This window comes from Giraffa tippelskirchi, chromosome 10 (assembly GCF_054371585.1).
Source record: "Giraffa tippelskirchi isolate mGirTip1 chromosome 10, T2T-mGirTip1v1.2.pri, whole genome shotgun sequence".
NCBI lineage: Eukaryota > Metazoa > Chordata > Mammalia > Artiodactyla > Giraffidae > Giraffa > Giraffa tippelskirchi.
Genome location: NC_137284.1, coordinates 111,037,801 through 111,052,844, shown reverse-complemented (window position 1 = coordinate 111,052,844; position 15,044 = coordinate 111,037,801). Strand labels below are relative to the sequence as shown.

The 15,044-nt window shown below is 41.4% G+C and overlaps 1 protein-coding gene and 1 long non-coding RNA gene across 5 annotated transcripts in view; one reads left to right on the top strand and one right to left on the bottom strand.

Moving 5' to 3' along the window:
- Positions 1-2,915: 2,915 nt before the first annotated feature.
- On the bottom strand, positions 2,916-6,672 carry LOC145523813 (uncharacterized). Its single transcript, XR_014066897.1, has 2 exons — positions 5,281-6,672; positions 2,916-3,751 (listed from the first exon to the last, which is right to left on the bottom strand). It is a non-coding gene; the product is annotated as an uncharacterized LOC145523813 (long non-coding RNA).
- The window catches only part of GARS1 (glycyl-tRNA synthetase 1), a 45,419-nt gene continuing 36,016 nt past the window's right edge, over positions 5,642-15,044 (top strand). Inside the window, exons 1-4 of one of the 4 annotated variants that reach the window (XM_081534801.1) lie at positions 6,816-7,051; positions 8,787-8,853; positions 11,168-11,224; positions 14,117-14,218. Coding sequence is in view for 2 of the 4 variants with exons in the window: in XM_081534799.1 (XP_081390925.1) it covers positions 6,830-7,051; positions 14,117-14,218 (324 nt within the window). In the remaining 2 variants the exon portion in view is untranslated. Of the gene's footprint in view, positions 5,863-6,739; positions 7,052-8,786; positions 8,854-11,167; positions 11,225-14,116; positions 14,219-15,044 lie in introns of those variants that run through there. The other 3 variants (XM_081534802.1, XM_081534800.1, XM_081534799.1) reach the window with 3 other exon arrangements.

The following is a 15,044-nucleotide window of genomic DNA, read 5'->3' as shown; positions in this document are numbered from 1 at the left end:
CTTTGCACATGCTATTACCCCAGGTCTTCTCATGGCTAATTCCTTGTCATCTTTATATCCTTCAAATGTCACCTCCTCAGAGAGGCCTGACCACCTATCTAAACACCACCCTTACCCCAAGTCATATTTCATATAATTTCTCCACTTTATTATTTTTAGAGTTTTTATCACTGTCTGAAACTATTTACTAGTCAGCTCATTTTTATCTTGCCAGTCTGCTCCCAAAGAACATAAGCTCCTTGTAAACAGGAAGTCTGTCTGTTCATTGCTGTCCATCCAGTGTCTAGAACAATGTCTGGCGCCTAGTAGGCACTTTGTAAATGTCACTGACTGACTATGTGACAGATGCCAGGGCTTTTAAGCAGCATGCAAGATTTGGGGAGGGGGGGTGACCTCTTTCTGCTGTGACATTCACTGAGCAAGTCTTCAGAAGTCCCTTGAAGGCCAGCAGTTTGGGTCAGTTGCATGCCAAGCTGGAACACAGGAATCGTTTCAAAGACTAGGAGTCCCAGAGCTTGCATCCAGCCTCCCTAGGGGTGCTGCATAAGCGTGTCTCATCAAGATCCTGACACTGTGACCAGGACGGTGTTTGGGAACAGTTGCTGGTCTCCATTTCTTGAGACTTACAGACCTTGGTTCTCTGTCTCAGAGAAAATTCTGCCACTCTAGCCACTTCTGCTCCTCATGTTCCAAGCCCCTGGGTAGGCATCTTCCCCCATCACCCCTAAGTTAACAGTGTTGGAAGATAAAATCTTCCCTTAACTATGCCAAGGACTCAAGGAGGGAAGGAAAGGGCAGCGGTTCTCTTTCCTCCTGATGCTTCCACACCAATAAACTCAAAACAGAAATTAATCTGGTGATAAATGACTCTGAAGCAGCCAAAGATATTATCACTCAGGACCTTGCCTCCTAGTTTTTGGAGGACAGAGGCTGAAACAAATCTCTGCTTGGGCAGGCTGGAGGTTGAGACAAAACTTGATTAATGACTCAGAAGCCAGAAAGGGCTTCCCAGGTGGTGCTAGTGGTAAAGAATTCACCTGCAATACAGGAGATGCAGAAGTGGGTTTGATCCCTGGGTCGGGAAGATCCTCTGGAGGAGGGCAAGGCAACCCAACCCACTCCAGTATTCTTGCCTGGAGAATCCCATGGACAGAGGAGCCTGGTAAGCTACAGTCCATGGGGTCACAAAGAGTTGTATACAACTGAGGAGACTTAGCACACACACATGCACATAGGAGCCAGAAAAGAGCCAGTGAGAGAGAATCAAGGGAGCCAGCCCAGCTGGATCATAGCCTGTGTTCACTCCTCCTACATTTAGAATCTTTTTCAGGGCACCTCCCTGCTTTAGTTCCCACTATTGCTGCTGGCACCTAAGTGCAGAAGAGCCATAAAAATCAAGCCTTGGAGTCCTCTGCTTCTCAGGGGTTAAATGTTTACTGAAGGACTATTTGATAAGTGCCTGGCTCTTCTATGAAATGGCAACCCACTCCAGTACTCTTGCCTAGAAAATTCCATGGATGGAGGAGCCTGGTGGGCTACAGTCCATGGGGTCGCAAAGAGTCAGACAGGAATGAGTGACTTCACTTTGGCTCTTCTATAGTAAGGAGATTCAGGGAGGACACTATAGTCACTGCTGTGACACTCTCACTGTCAAAGCTTCGCAAGGTTCTTTAAAAGTCAACCGATTGGCCACTCACTTCTCAAGACAACAGATTGTATGGTCAATTCAGGGAAGAACCCTGTATTAGTTATCTGTTTTTGTGTAACAAATGACCCTAAAATCTATCACCTTAAAAAACAACATTTATTACCTCACAGTTTCTGTAGGTGAGAAATTTGAGAGCTATTTAGCTGGGTGGTTCTGGATTAGGGTCTTCCATTAGGTTGGAGTCAAGACATTGGTTGGGGCTGCAGTCAGCTGAAGGCTGGAGTGGGGCTGGAGGACGTGCTTCGTAGGTGGCTCATTTACTTGGCTTATGGTAGTAGGACTCAGCTCTTCATTGGCCACTGGTACTAGTCATCAAAAAGCTGGAGAGGAGACTTCCCTGGTGGTCCAGAGGTTAAGATGCCTAAGGAAAACCACTTAGGAAATTCTGCTCAGGTCCTGGACCTATTGAAGTATCCTGAGCAGAGGTGCATGAAGCACAGATTTGCCTTTTAGAAATAATCACTGAGGCAGAAGTAGAGACGATGAACTGGAGGGAGGAAAGGACAGATTTGGAGAACAGTGATAAGACTATCCTCACAAGAACATGGATGTGACATTACTGATCTAAAGAATTTTAAAAATGTATAATTGTATTCAAAGTGTACAGAGTTTAAACATGGTTTAATAAAAATGTAAATAAGAGTATATTTAAAATTTTTAATTTCTTTTCATATTTAAAATTTCTAAGATAAATTCAAAATTACCTACTAAAATAAAGCCAAAAACTATGCTTAATAAATATCAAAACTTGAAATAAAAGTTTTAAAAATACATATAACTCTAAAATTTACATGGAAACACAAAAGACCCCAAATAACCCAAATGATTTTGAGAGAAATGAACAGAGCTGGAGGAATCACCCTCCCTTACTCTAGACTACACTATAAAGCTAATTAAAACAGCATGGTACTGGCACAAAAACAGACAGATAGCTCAATGCAACAGAATAGAGAGCACAGATATAAACCCACATGCTGTGGTCAATTAATCCATGACAATGGAAGCAAGAATATACAACAGAGAAAAGACAACCTCTTCAATAAGTGGTTTTGGGAAAAGTGGACAGCTACATGTATTAATAAAAGAATGAAATTAGAACATTCTCCCACACCCTATACAAAACTAAATTAAAATGTATTGAAGACCTAAATGTAAGACCAGAAACCACAAAACTCCTTGAGGAAAATACAGGCAGAACACTCTGACATAATTCATAGCAATATTTTTTTTGGATCTGTTTCCTAATAAAAGCAAAAATAAACAAATGGGACATAAGTAAACTTTTTGCATAACAAATGAAACCACTGACCAAAAAAAGGCAACCTACTGAATGGGAGAAAATATTTGCAAATGATATGACTGATAAAGTGTACATATACAAAATATGTAAACAACTCATACAAATCAACATCAAAAAAAAAACCTGATTAAAAAATGGGCAGAATAACTGAACAGAAATTTTTTCAAAGAGGAAATGCAGATGGTCAGCAGGCACATGAAAAGATGCTCAACACTGCTAATCATCAGAGAAATGCAATCAAAACCTATCAATGAGATATCATCTCACACCTGTCAAAACAGCTATCATCAAAAAGAATACAAATAACAAATGTTGGCTAGGATGTGAAGAAAACAGAACCCTCATACATTGTTGGTAGGAATGTAAATTGATGCAGCCACTGTGAAAAACAGTATGGAGTTTTCTCAGAAAAAACTAAGACCAGAACTACAATATGATTCCACTCCTGCATATATACCTGCTGCTGCTGCTAAGTCACTTCAGTCATGTCCGACTCTGTGTGACCCCATAGATGGCAGCCCACCAGGCTCCCCCGTCCCTGGGATTCTCCAGGCAAGAACACTGGAGTGGGTTGCCATTTCCTTCTTCAATGCATGAAAGTGAAAAGTGAAAGTGAAATCACTCAGTCGTGTCCGACTCTTAGCGACCCCATGGACTGCAGCCTACGAGGTTCCTCTGTCCAGGGAATTTTCGAGGCAAGAGTACTGAAGTGGGTTGCCATTGCCTTCTCCAGACATATATACCTGAAGAAAAACCAAAAAGACAAACTTGAAAAAAATACCTGCACCCCAATGTTCACGGAAGCATTATCTATAATTGCCAAAATACTGAAGCAACCCAAGTGTCCATCAACAGATGAATGGATAAAGAAGATGGGGTACATTGGGATACTACTCAGCCATAAAAAGGAATGAAACTTTGCATTTGCAGCAACATGGATGGACTTGGAGGATATTATGCTAAGTGAAATAAGTCAAAGAGAAATACTGTATTATACCACTTATATGTGGTATCTAAAAAATAAAACAAACTAGTGACTATAACAAAAAAGAAACAGGCTCATGTACAGATGTGAGAGTTGGACCATAAAGAAAGCTGAGTGTCAAAGAATTGATGCTTTTGAATTGTAGTGCTGGAGGACTCTTCAGAGTCCCTTAGGTTGCAACGAGATCAAACCAGTCAATCCTAAAGGAAATTGACATGAATATTCACTGGAAGGACTGATGGGCTAAAGCTGAAGCTCCAATACTTTGCCCACCTTATGCAAAAAGCTGACCCACTGGCAAAGACCGTGATGTTGGGAAAGATTGAAGGCAAAAGGAGAAGGAGGAGGCAGAGGATGAGATGGTTAGACAGCATCACTGACTCAATGAACATGAATTTGAGCAAAGTCTGGGAGACAATGAAGGACAGGGAAGCCACAATGAATTGGATGAGACTTAGTGAATGAACAACAACAAATAAAATACAAACTAGTGGTTACCTGTAGGGAGAGAGAAGGGTAAAGAGGCAATATAAGGGCAAGGGATTAAGAGTATGAAGTATTATGTATAAAATAAGCTACAAGGATATATTGTACAACACAGAGAATATAACCAATATTTTATAAAAGCTATAAGTGGAGTGCTGTTGCTGTTGTTCAGTTGCTCAGTCATGTCCGACTCTTTGCAACTCCATGGACTGCAGCATGCCAGGCTCCCCTGTCCTTCACTATTTCCTGGAATTTGCTCAAACTCACATCCATTGAGTTGATGATGCCATCCAACCAGCTCATCCTCTCTCACTACCTTAAAAATTGTGAATCACTATCTTGCACACCTGTAACTTATACACTATTGTATATCAACTATACTTCAATTAAAAATATAAAATTACCTATTAAAATAAAGCCAAATAAAAATTATGATTAATAAATACCAAAGCTTGTACTAAATGAAGTCTCATCAAGCAGGTGCCCAATATTTAAGTTTCATGTCAGGTTAACAAACTTAAATATATTCTCTGTGTATAAAACAGTTATACTACAAAGACCTACTGTGTAGCCCAGGCAACTATACTCAGTATCTTGTAATAACCAGTAACAGAAAAGAATCTGAAAAAAAAAAATAGATATATATATGTATGTATGTATAACTGAATCACTTTGCTATAAACTTGAAACTAACACAACATTGTAAATTAGTTATACTTCAATAAAAGTATATATTCTATCCAAAAAAGTTAAATCTTGAAATAAAAGTTTTAGGAATACAAATTGTTTACCATTCTGTACCTGCTCTGCTTATGCTAAGTTCTGTGTACTTCTCTAGAGCCACAAACTGAAAGAGGAGAAGTAATATGAAGTTTTCACAGTTCTGGGAAAGGTGACTTCAGTCTGTTGAGCCTGTGTACTCTTGTACACTCCTGGGCACGGGTCCTCTTTGCCCATGACCCCTTTCATTCTCTGGAAGACTTGATATCCAGGCATCTTCCTCGCCTCCTCCACTTTGGACTAAGGTGTGTACCGTTGGTTTCAGGAGATACTGTCAAAACCCTCCTCCACTTTGGACTAAGGTGTGTACCGTTGGTTTCAGGAGATACTGTCAAAACCCTCCTCCAAAGTCTGTACCAATCCACATTCCCCTCAGCTATGTGGGAGTGTCCCTGAGCATCTCCTAGCATTTTCCATCATTTCCATTTTAGGCATTCTGGTGGGTGTGTGTAATGCTATTTCTAAAATTAACACATTCCTTATTTTTCTATTCTCTCTGCAGAAACAGTATCCAGCTTTTTCAGCCAACCTGCCCTTGGGGCAGAAGGGAGAGAAGAAGCCACTTCCAGAGGATCCATCATCTGGGGCCTAACCATGAGTCAGGTCAGCTGAGGCAGGGCCAAGCAGAGGGAAGCCGGGGCAGCTGGATGCTCCTCTCCACTCCCTGGCACAGTATCGCTTTTCAGCCTTTCTCATGTCCTTGCCTCTTGCCTTTCCTCATCTTTGCTGATTCAAATCTTGTTCGCCCAGCAAAGGGAGGTCAGCACTGATCTCCAAATAAGTCCATCATTTCTCTTCTCCCTTTCTTCAGCTTTTGTCTTGACATTGGGAAGGCATGGATGGGTGAGGATGAACAGATCATTCACTTCTCTTGATCTGTTTCCTTATCTGAGAATCATCTGAGCTTGGGCAACACTAAGTCTAAGTCTCTATCTGTTTTGACGTCTACCCAGATAGTAGACGTGGTAAAGAATCCGCCTGTCAATGCAGGAGACTTGGGTTCCATGCCTGGGTGGGGAAGATCTCCTGGAGGAGGAAATGGCAACCCACTCAAGAATTCTTGCCTGAATAATCCCATGGGCAGAGAAGCCTGGCGGGCTACAGTCCATAGGGTCGCAGAGTGGGACACGACCCTTTAAGAACTAGGGGGCGAAAGAACAGAAACAGAAGTGTGTACTCCTGTGGGTCGGCCAGAGCGTCAGTGCCCCTGTACAAGCCTGTGCTCTGAAGGTCCTCGTGAGTTTCAGTCCGCGTGTCTCGGACGGGGCTGAGTCCTTGAATGTCCACTAACGCACTGTGCAAATCTGTTCGCCGGGGGTCTGCCTGGGACCCCACAGCCCTCTTGTGCGCCCAAGGCGGCTCAAGCCCTTTCGGGGCTCCGAATGATTCCGGGTCCTTCCGGGGTTTTGTGTCGAATCGGCCGGTGGCGACCCGGCGCCGCGTCGCGGGGTGGGGAGTGTGCGGCTGCGCGCGCCGCGGCGTTTACGCGGCGATTTCATCATGCTCCCGGCCCGGCCGCGCGCGCCGCTTCCGCCGCCGCCCCCTCCCGACCTCCCAGCGCCGCCGGCTCATGCCCTCTCTGCGTCAGGCGCTGCTTAGAGCTGCCCGCGCCGCTCTGCTGCTGTCGCCGCCACCCGGTCTCCCGGCCCGGCCTCCGCTTCTGCCCTGCCGGCCCATCAGCAAGCCCGCCCGCGCCCCGACCTCGTTCCCCGCCGCCGCCTCCCGGAGCAGCATGGACGGCGCCGGGGCTGAGGAGGTGCTGGCACCTCTCAGACTAGCCGTGCGCCAGCAGGTACCGGCATTCTGCGCTTTGCACTCAGCCCCGGCTCTCCTCCCCACTGGTCCCCTCCTTCTCATCTCTCTCTCTCTTTTTTCCGGGCACCGGTCCACCTCATCGATTACCCGTCTCTTTCATTCTCTGGAAGCCCTTGATTTCCAGGCATCTTCCTCGCCTCCCTCACTTTGGACTCAAGTCCCCGCGTGCGCCGGCCACCTTCCCTCCCGTGGACCCCTCTCCTCCCCTCTCCTTGGGTAACTCCCGCGGATCCCTCGACATCCTGCGTCCCTTCTCTCGCGATCTGTTCTCCTTTCCCAGTCCTTGTTACTGCCGTGCCTCTTCCCTCTCCGTTGACGCTGGGATCTGTAACCCTTAGCTTCTCCACCCTGTCCTAGCTCAATAACCTCAATTTTAGATTTCCTGTCCCTGCTGTGTTCTTTGTGCTTCCTGGGTGGCGAGATTCCTAATTCCTCCCTGGTCAGTTACGAGCCGAAGAAGCTGCGGGTTCTCTTTTCTTACCGCCTGACTCGCTTTTTTAATCTTTAAGATGCTTTAAATAGTGTTTCCTCCTTGACATCTTCATTCGGTGCTTAGTTAGCCGAGTGGTCCGCTGAGAAAGTAAAATAGTTGAAACCTGGATAAGGGGAGGTTTTGAACTTTCTGTCTTCTAATAATATGAGTTCATCATCCTTCGCTCCTGTCATTTTCTGGGTTTCTTAAAGACCACTTGAAACGAGTGAGCTTTCAGATCGTAAAAGTCTGAAGCTGTAAATGTTCCTGAGTTACTCGGTGAAGGCAGCCATCCTTCGTATGGAACATTTTGAAATTTGATTTTGCGGAAGGGAGGGAGGTTTCATGAGCTGGAGAGCTTGGTGGTTTAATCCAGGCCTCCTTTTCCTAGGGCACTGCATGGACATCAGAATTTAGAGAGGACAGGGTAGTCTCACATCCAGTCAGGTAGAGCCAGAAGCTCGCAATAGAACCCCAAGAGTAGAGACCTAGTAGGAAGCACCGAACGGGTTTCTCCGGCACCGGCGCCTGATGCAATAACTTGCCTTGGCTACGGAGGGTGGATCCCTCTCTCGGAAATAATTCATTGGGGGAGCGTTGCAGAAAATTCGGCAAATTCTGCCACTTTATCTACTTCTCTCTAGTTTGAGCCTGATTGATTCTATCCTGTTTAATTTTGAAGTTTTACTGTGGGCTTAATTAATTTATTCTTTTTTCTTGGTATCAGAGCTTTATGAATGCTTATTCTCCATCTTCCTCCACACAACTTCCCCAAATAAAATTAAGTGTGATTCCTTTGTCTTTTCTCTCTCAACTTTTTTTTTTCTCTTTCTTCATATCCTTCACTTTAGAAGGGAGAATACATCTGATTTGGAAAAACTCACACCCAGACCCCTCCCTCTGCCACGTTAGCCTGGAACTGCAGTGCACATTATCCATCTGTAGTAAGACTTTGAAACTAGTTAACTGAAGTAAACTTTGATGTGGGAATAGCCTTCTGCTATTATTACTGTCTTGTGTATTGTTTCTGTTGGCTTGATTGCTAGATATTTGGTACTTCAAGCTATTTTCCAAATATGTAAGTTAGTTTATGTATTTTCTTGTGTTTTCCTAATTTTTCAGGACCACACATAAATCAGTTAACTACTTGGGACTTTGAATTGCACTGATTTCAGGGTCAACTGGAAGGGAATTTAAATATCATCTGCTTAACCATGCTTTTTTTTTTTCGCTTTCGAAGAAATGAGATACAGTTTCCACTATGAAGTTTGTGCAATTGAAGGCATCCTTGAAGTGGGGTTTGTAAGGTGCTTAATAACTGGTTTCGTTAGTGGCATGCATTTCAAATAAATAGCTAGTTCGTATAACTTTGCCAATCTGCTATGCCATGTGAATGCTGCTGTTTTTTACAGATTTGGTTTGTTGATTGGCTGAAATGTGTTTCACCATGGCATATTCTTAGTTATTTCCTGAAGAATTTAGTTTTGGAGCTTGTAAAAGGGCCTCAGAGCATCTAGAAAACTGTTAATTGTTTGATGAAGGACACCCTAGGGCATTGAGCTAAAAAAAACTTGGGAATTAGCATAGAGTGGCCAGACTTTATTTTGCCAGATTTGTTGTTGTTTAGTTGCTAAGTCGTGTCATACTCTTTTGTGACCCCATGAACTGTAGCCCACCAGGCTCCTCCGTCCATAGGATTTCCCAGGCCAGAATACTGGAGTGGGTTGCCATTTCCTTCTCCAGGAGATCTTCCTGACCCAGGGATCAAACTCGGGTCTCCTGCATTGCAGACGGATGCTTTACCACTGAGCTACCAGGGAAGCCCCATTTTGCCAAATAAGGGCATCTAAAAAAAAACAAAGCAGTGCAATCAAGAAACTACTGTATGGTTTCCCCTTTTATTTCATAAAAGAAAATATATTTTAATACCTAAGAAAGGACAGGCCATAACTCAGAATAAAGAACAGTCTTTTATATTTGAAAAATGTTCTGATACATTGGCACCCCACCACCACAACCACCACCATGCTGTTGAACATATCCTGGAGGGTCTTGTTTGGGAAGTGGCTCTAGGGCAGCGGTTCTTAAAGTATGGTCTGCAAACCCTTGGAGGTCTCCAGGGTCAAAACCATTTTCATAATAAAACTAAGATGTTATTTGCATCTTTCACTCTGTGGACATTTGCACTGATAGTGGAAAGCATGGTGAGTAAAACTGCTGGCCTATAGCACTTACCAAGTGAGGGACACTAAGCCTTTATATTCTCTACCACATTCTCACACTTTGAAAACAAACAAAAAAATCCTCTCTCAGTTTTGCTTTAGAATGTCCTTGAAAAAGCAGTAAGAATTACTAATTTTGTTAAATTCAGACCTTTGTGTACACATCTTTTTAATATTCTGTGTGGCAAAATAGGAAGTATCCATAAAGCATACTCATGTATGTTGATTGAGGAAAAGCACTTATGATTGAGTTGCAAGAATGAAACATACTAAAATGCCTAACAAACAGTGTTATTCAGTCTTGGGTTTTGGGCATTTGTTCATTTTCTGTAAAATGAGTGCAGTAAGACTGTCACTTCAAAAAAGCAACTGATAGTATTTATGGCCAATAAAGTCAGTCTTGGGAAATGTTAGAGCCCTGGATTTTTCTCTGCTTTGATTTTCTGAGCTAAGAGTGGCCATTAAAGCCCTTGCTTAATCCACAAAGGACAAATGATACATTTATGAAGTTTTTGTCAATAGTTGTAAAACACTCGGGAATCTGAAATTAGTTTATTAATCTTAACAAGAACCCTCTAGGTCCATAGGTGGAAAGTTAAACATCGTTAAAAGATAATGTTTTTTTGTTTTTCTTGGCCGACTGAATATGCACCATGATATGTATGAAGGATGAATGAAAAAGGTCTGTTGGAATGATTTCTCACCTATAATTATTTCATTTTATAAACACAGACTTTTAGTTCTAATCTATGTCTTTATGGTAAGAATTTATGCAGAAATTAAGCTTCTAGTTGATGTTATCTTAAAGGTAATGTAGAAATATTGATGTTTCACATTGATTTCATTCAACGCACACACACAATAGTCAGTGGTGAAGAAAGAGGAGAGAAAATAATTAGAAATTAGGAATCCTTAAGTACTTTCTTTCCATGTTTAGATCAACTCCAACTTTTGTTTTCAGAATTAGATCATTATAAATCATGGTTTTAATTATTCCATTATTCAGAATGAGCTTGATTATTTTCTTTTTTAAAAAAATTTATTTATTTTTTAATTGAAGGATAATTGCTTTATAGAATTTTGTTGTTTTCTGTCAAACCTCAACATGAATCAGCCATAAGTATACATATATCCCCTCCCTTTTGAACCTCCCTCCCATCTCCCTCCTCATCCCAACCCTGTAGGTCAATTGTTTTCTTAATTGACTGATATTTTTAGAGATGATTAGCTCAGCGTAGGATTCCTGACTCTTCCACTGCTTCTGTTGATAGTGAGCCTCTCCTTGAATGTATGTGTGCCTCATTCTATGCCTGAACTTTAAAAAACAGAAAAAAATGATTCAGGAAAATTAATTTTAAGTTCTTCTTACTTTTACCAACTTGTGGCCTTGCTTGCCCAGAGTCCTTTGAAAAGCTCCAAAAGAAAACATGGGAGTGCCAATACTTGACACACAAAGGTAGGTATTCAAAAGAACTGCTTGCTGCTTTTAGACATTAAAAGAGAACTGCTTGCCACCCTCTTTTCAGAACATAGACTCTCATAGGTTCTTATCCCTCTCAAAAAGCACTGTTAGTGAACCTTTAAGAGACAAGTGTTCTGACAGGTAGAGTAAGGGAAAAGAACTACTGAATGTGTAAAGACTAAGCCAGTAGATATTTACGAAGCATTAAGTGCTTGGGATTGTGCTAGGTTTAGGATGTGATATTAGGCAAGAAATATTTGAGTGCCAGAACTGACATTCTAGGGTTCCTGTGTTAAAAGAGCCTGCTGTATGATGACAGGGACAGATAAAATGCATGTAAATAAATAAGCCAATGCATGATGGGGTGATTTCAGGTATTGTAGGCATAATAAAGAAGTTAAATTAGAAGGTGACTGAGGATGTTGCTTTAGCTAGAGAGGTCAAGATAATAAAAGCTGTTAGTATACTAACAGACCAGACCTATTTGTATGTAATAAGAGAATGAAAAGAAGAGCCAATTCAGTGACTCTCAACCATATCAGACTCATTGTCCCCTTTTCTACTACATATTTTGAAATTCATTACTAGCCTGTAATGAAATTCATGTCTCAGAAATATCGTATTTCATAAGAAAAATATATGTACACGTAGTGCTCTAAATGAAATACAAATAAAAAGTAATTTATAATAAATAATACGCATTTCAGTATGTAAGTTTGGGGGTATGACTCCACTGGAAATTATACTGAAGTAAGCAGATGCTTATACCCCTCTACAGATTTACTGTGAATGCAGTTGCTATTAATGCACATTGATAAAGATATATTGCATTGTTTACTCAGATAGGGCAGCAGCATAGCCAGTAGTCACATGTCTTCTTTGTTTTTTCTTTCAAACAATAGCAACTTTCTCAAATTCTGAACAAAGCAAGGTATAGTTTTCCTTTTTTATTTTCTTTTTAATTGAGGTGTGGTTTATTTGGGGGCTTCCTAGGTGGCGCAGTGGTAAAGAATCTGCCTGCCAGTGCAGAAGATGCAAGAGACACAGGTTTGATCCCTGGACTGGGAAGATCCCCAGCAGGAGGGCATGGCAACCCGCTCCAGTATTCTTGCCTGGAAAGTTCCATGGACACAGCATGGTGGGCTACGGCCCATGGAGTCGCAAAGAGTACCACACAACTGAGCGACTGAGCACTCTTGCGTAGTTGATTTTAGTCTTCCTTTAAATTACGTTTTCCTGGGTGCATTCCTGGAAAATTCAATGTATGTTAAAACTGGGGAAATACTTCTCGTTTGTAAGCAGAGTTAGGTTCTTAGTTCAGATAATTTTAAATAGCTTTTTCACCTCCTAACTGGGACATTCTGAAATAGCATGAGTTACAGGAGAGGGGGTTCTGTTCACTGAATGAGGGAAGTAGGCAGGAGCTTGGGAAAATATCCACAATGGGGAAAGGATGATGGTAGACCCCTCAAAGGAGCTGAGGTTTTAGAAAGAGAAAGGAGGAATCAGTTTGAAAGTACAGAGGGGAATAAGGAGAACATGTATCCCATTTCTGTTCTCTTTTCTGTGTTTCATTATCTGCATTTTCAACTTCGTCTTTCTGTTCCATTCTATGGAATGAAGATTATCCAGGGATAATTTCTTTTCTAACACTAAGTCACTAATTCTGTCTTCAGCTGTCTGATCTTGTTTAAACTGTCCAGTGAGTTTTTAATTTCAGTGATTTATTTCCTAATGTTCTATGTGGTTCTTTTTCAAGTCCCCCGATTGTTTTTGATAGTCTCTTATTCTTTGTTCATGTTTTTGATTCCTCTTTTTATTTTACGTTAAACATCTTGAACATTTAAAAAGTTTGTTTGGTCATTCTAATACTTTTAAAAGATCTAATTTTGTTATTTGTTGTTTCTGCCAAGTCTCACTCATGGTGGCTTTCTTCCTCATGGATTTTAAAATTTTGAGCTGAGTGCTTATTATTTTGGTAACCTTAAACTGTGAAAATCCTGATAGGCCTATGGAAGGTCTAATTTAGAGAACAGTTGCTTTTGTTGGGCCCCCCAGGGCTCTATTAATTTGATACCTTTTAATTTCTCATCTTAAAACACGTGGTAACGTTTTGTTTGTTCTCTCAGATTACTTATTCTACCACATTACTGTAAGAAAATCAATGTACGGGTGGTAGGTTGTTGGAAGTGAATAAAGTAATCTAACGAAATTTGCAAGGAAAAACATACAACAGTAAAGGGCAGAGGAAGGTAAGTGACTGAGAACAAATGGGCAGAGAAGTAAGCAGAAAACTAAAACAGTCTTTTTTTTTTTTTTGTATGCAAGAAAAAAGATTCAAGGAGCTGGTAGTCTATTTATTGGTTCTTCTGAGTTCTCAGTGCTTATCTTGCTCTTTACTTGTTTTTTGGGGGGGGTGCTGTGCTGGATCTCTGTTGCAGGGAGCAGGCTTTCTCTAGTTGCAGCGTGCATGGTGCCTAATTGTAGCACGTGGTCTTAGTTGCCCTGCGGCATGTGGGATCTTAGTTCCCCAACCAGGGATCAAACCCCCATCCCTCTGCATTGCAAGGCAGATTCTTACCCAGTAGACCACCAGGGTTTTTACTTTTTGATAGGGCTTTTCTTGCCTCTGTGCATCTCCTCCCTACAAAGACAACAAACCAGTAATAATCACACTGCAAGTGTAGTTATTTATGTACCTGTCTATATATTTAGATTATACATGCTGAGGACAGAGACCTACAGTATTCATAATGACCTTTCACATAATAAACCTTTGAATTTCCTCATTCTCACACAGATACTATTTAAAAGACATGCTGAAAAGCACATTTCTAACTTTACTTCTGAAACCAATCATGACTACAGATTCTCTTCGTTGGCTAGGGAGATCTTGTACGAAAACTCAAAGAAGATAAAGCACCCCAAGTAGATGTAGACAAGGCAGTAGCTGAGCTCAAAGCCCGGAAGAGGATTCTGGAAGCAAAGGTGAGTCTTGGATCCTTGGAAAGGAATGTAAGTAGGTATAGAATTGCTCATCTTTACTTAGTCTCTGTAGGTGGGAGAGACCTACAAAAAAATCTCAGAGTTGCTCTATCTTTGTTTATCCAGAATGCCTTCTCCTCCTTCTCTACTTGATAGACTCCTTCCTTTCAATGTGTGATTCAAAATGTCAGCTTTTCCACAAAACATTCCTCACCCTAACCTACTCCTTCTCCCACCAGACAAAAACGCTAGACTGGTTGTGTTCCATGAATTTCCCTGGAAGGCAGTTGCGTTCTTCTTGATGAATTCTTTTATATTTACAAATAATGATTATGCTGTTTTAAGATTTTTTCTTTTAAGGAAAAGTTTTATTCATCTGATACCTGCTCTCAAACCTTTCAGATTATCTCCCATCACTAAACTGAAATCGTTTGGAGTTTTTTCTTTTCTTGGCCGAGCTGTGCAGCTTGTGGTATCTTAGTTCCCCAGCCAGGGGTTGAACTCAGCGCTAGCAGTGAAAGCGTCCAGTCCTAACAACTGGGAAGCCAGAGAATTCCTCATTTGGAGTTTTAAGTCACTATTTCACTACAGTGATCCACTAAAAATGTAGATACTGCTTATCAGTGTCTACATCTAAGTAAGCTTAGTTTTATAATCTTCGAAATAGTCATACATTTTCCTGAATAGTTAAGTAAAGGTATCTTTTCTGTAACTCAAAGGGAAAAACTCCTAAGATTTCTGTTGTTTTAAGGGTATGAAAATCTTGTCTGATAAATTGTATATTGAATTCTGAGGAATAAACTAAATTCAGGTGTGTAAACTGAAATTC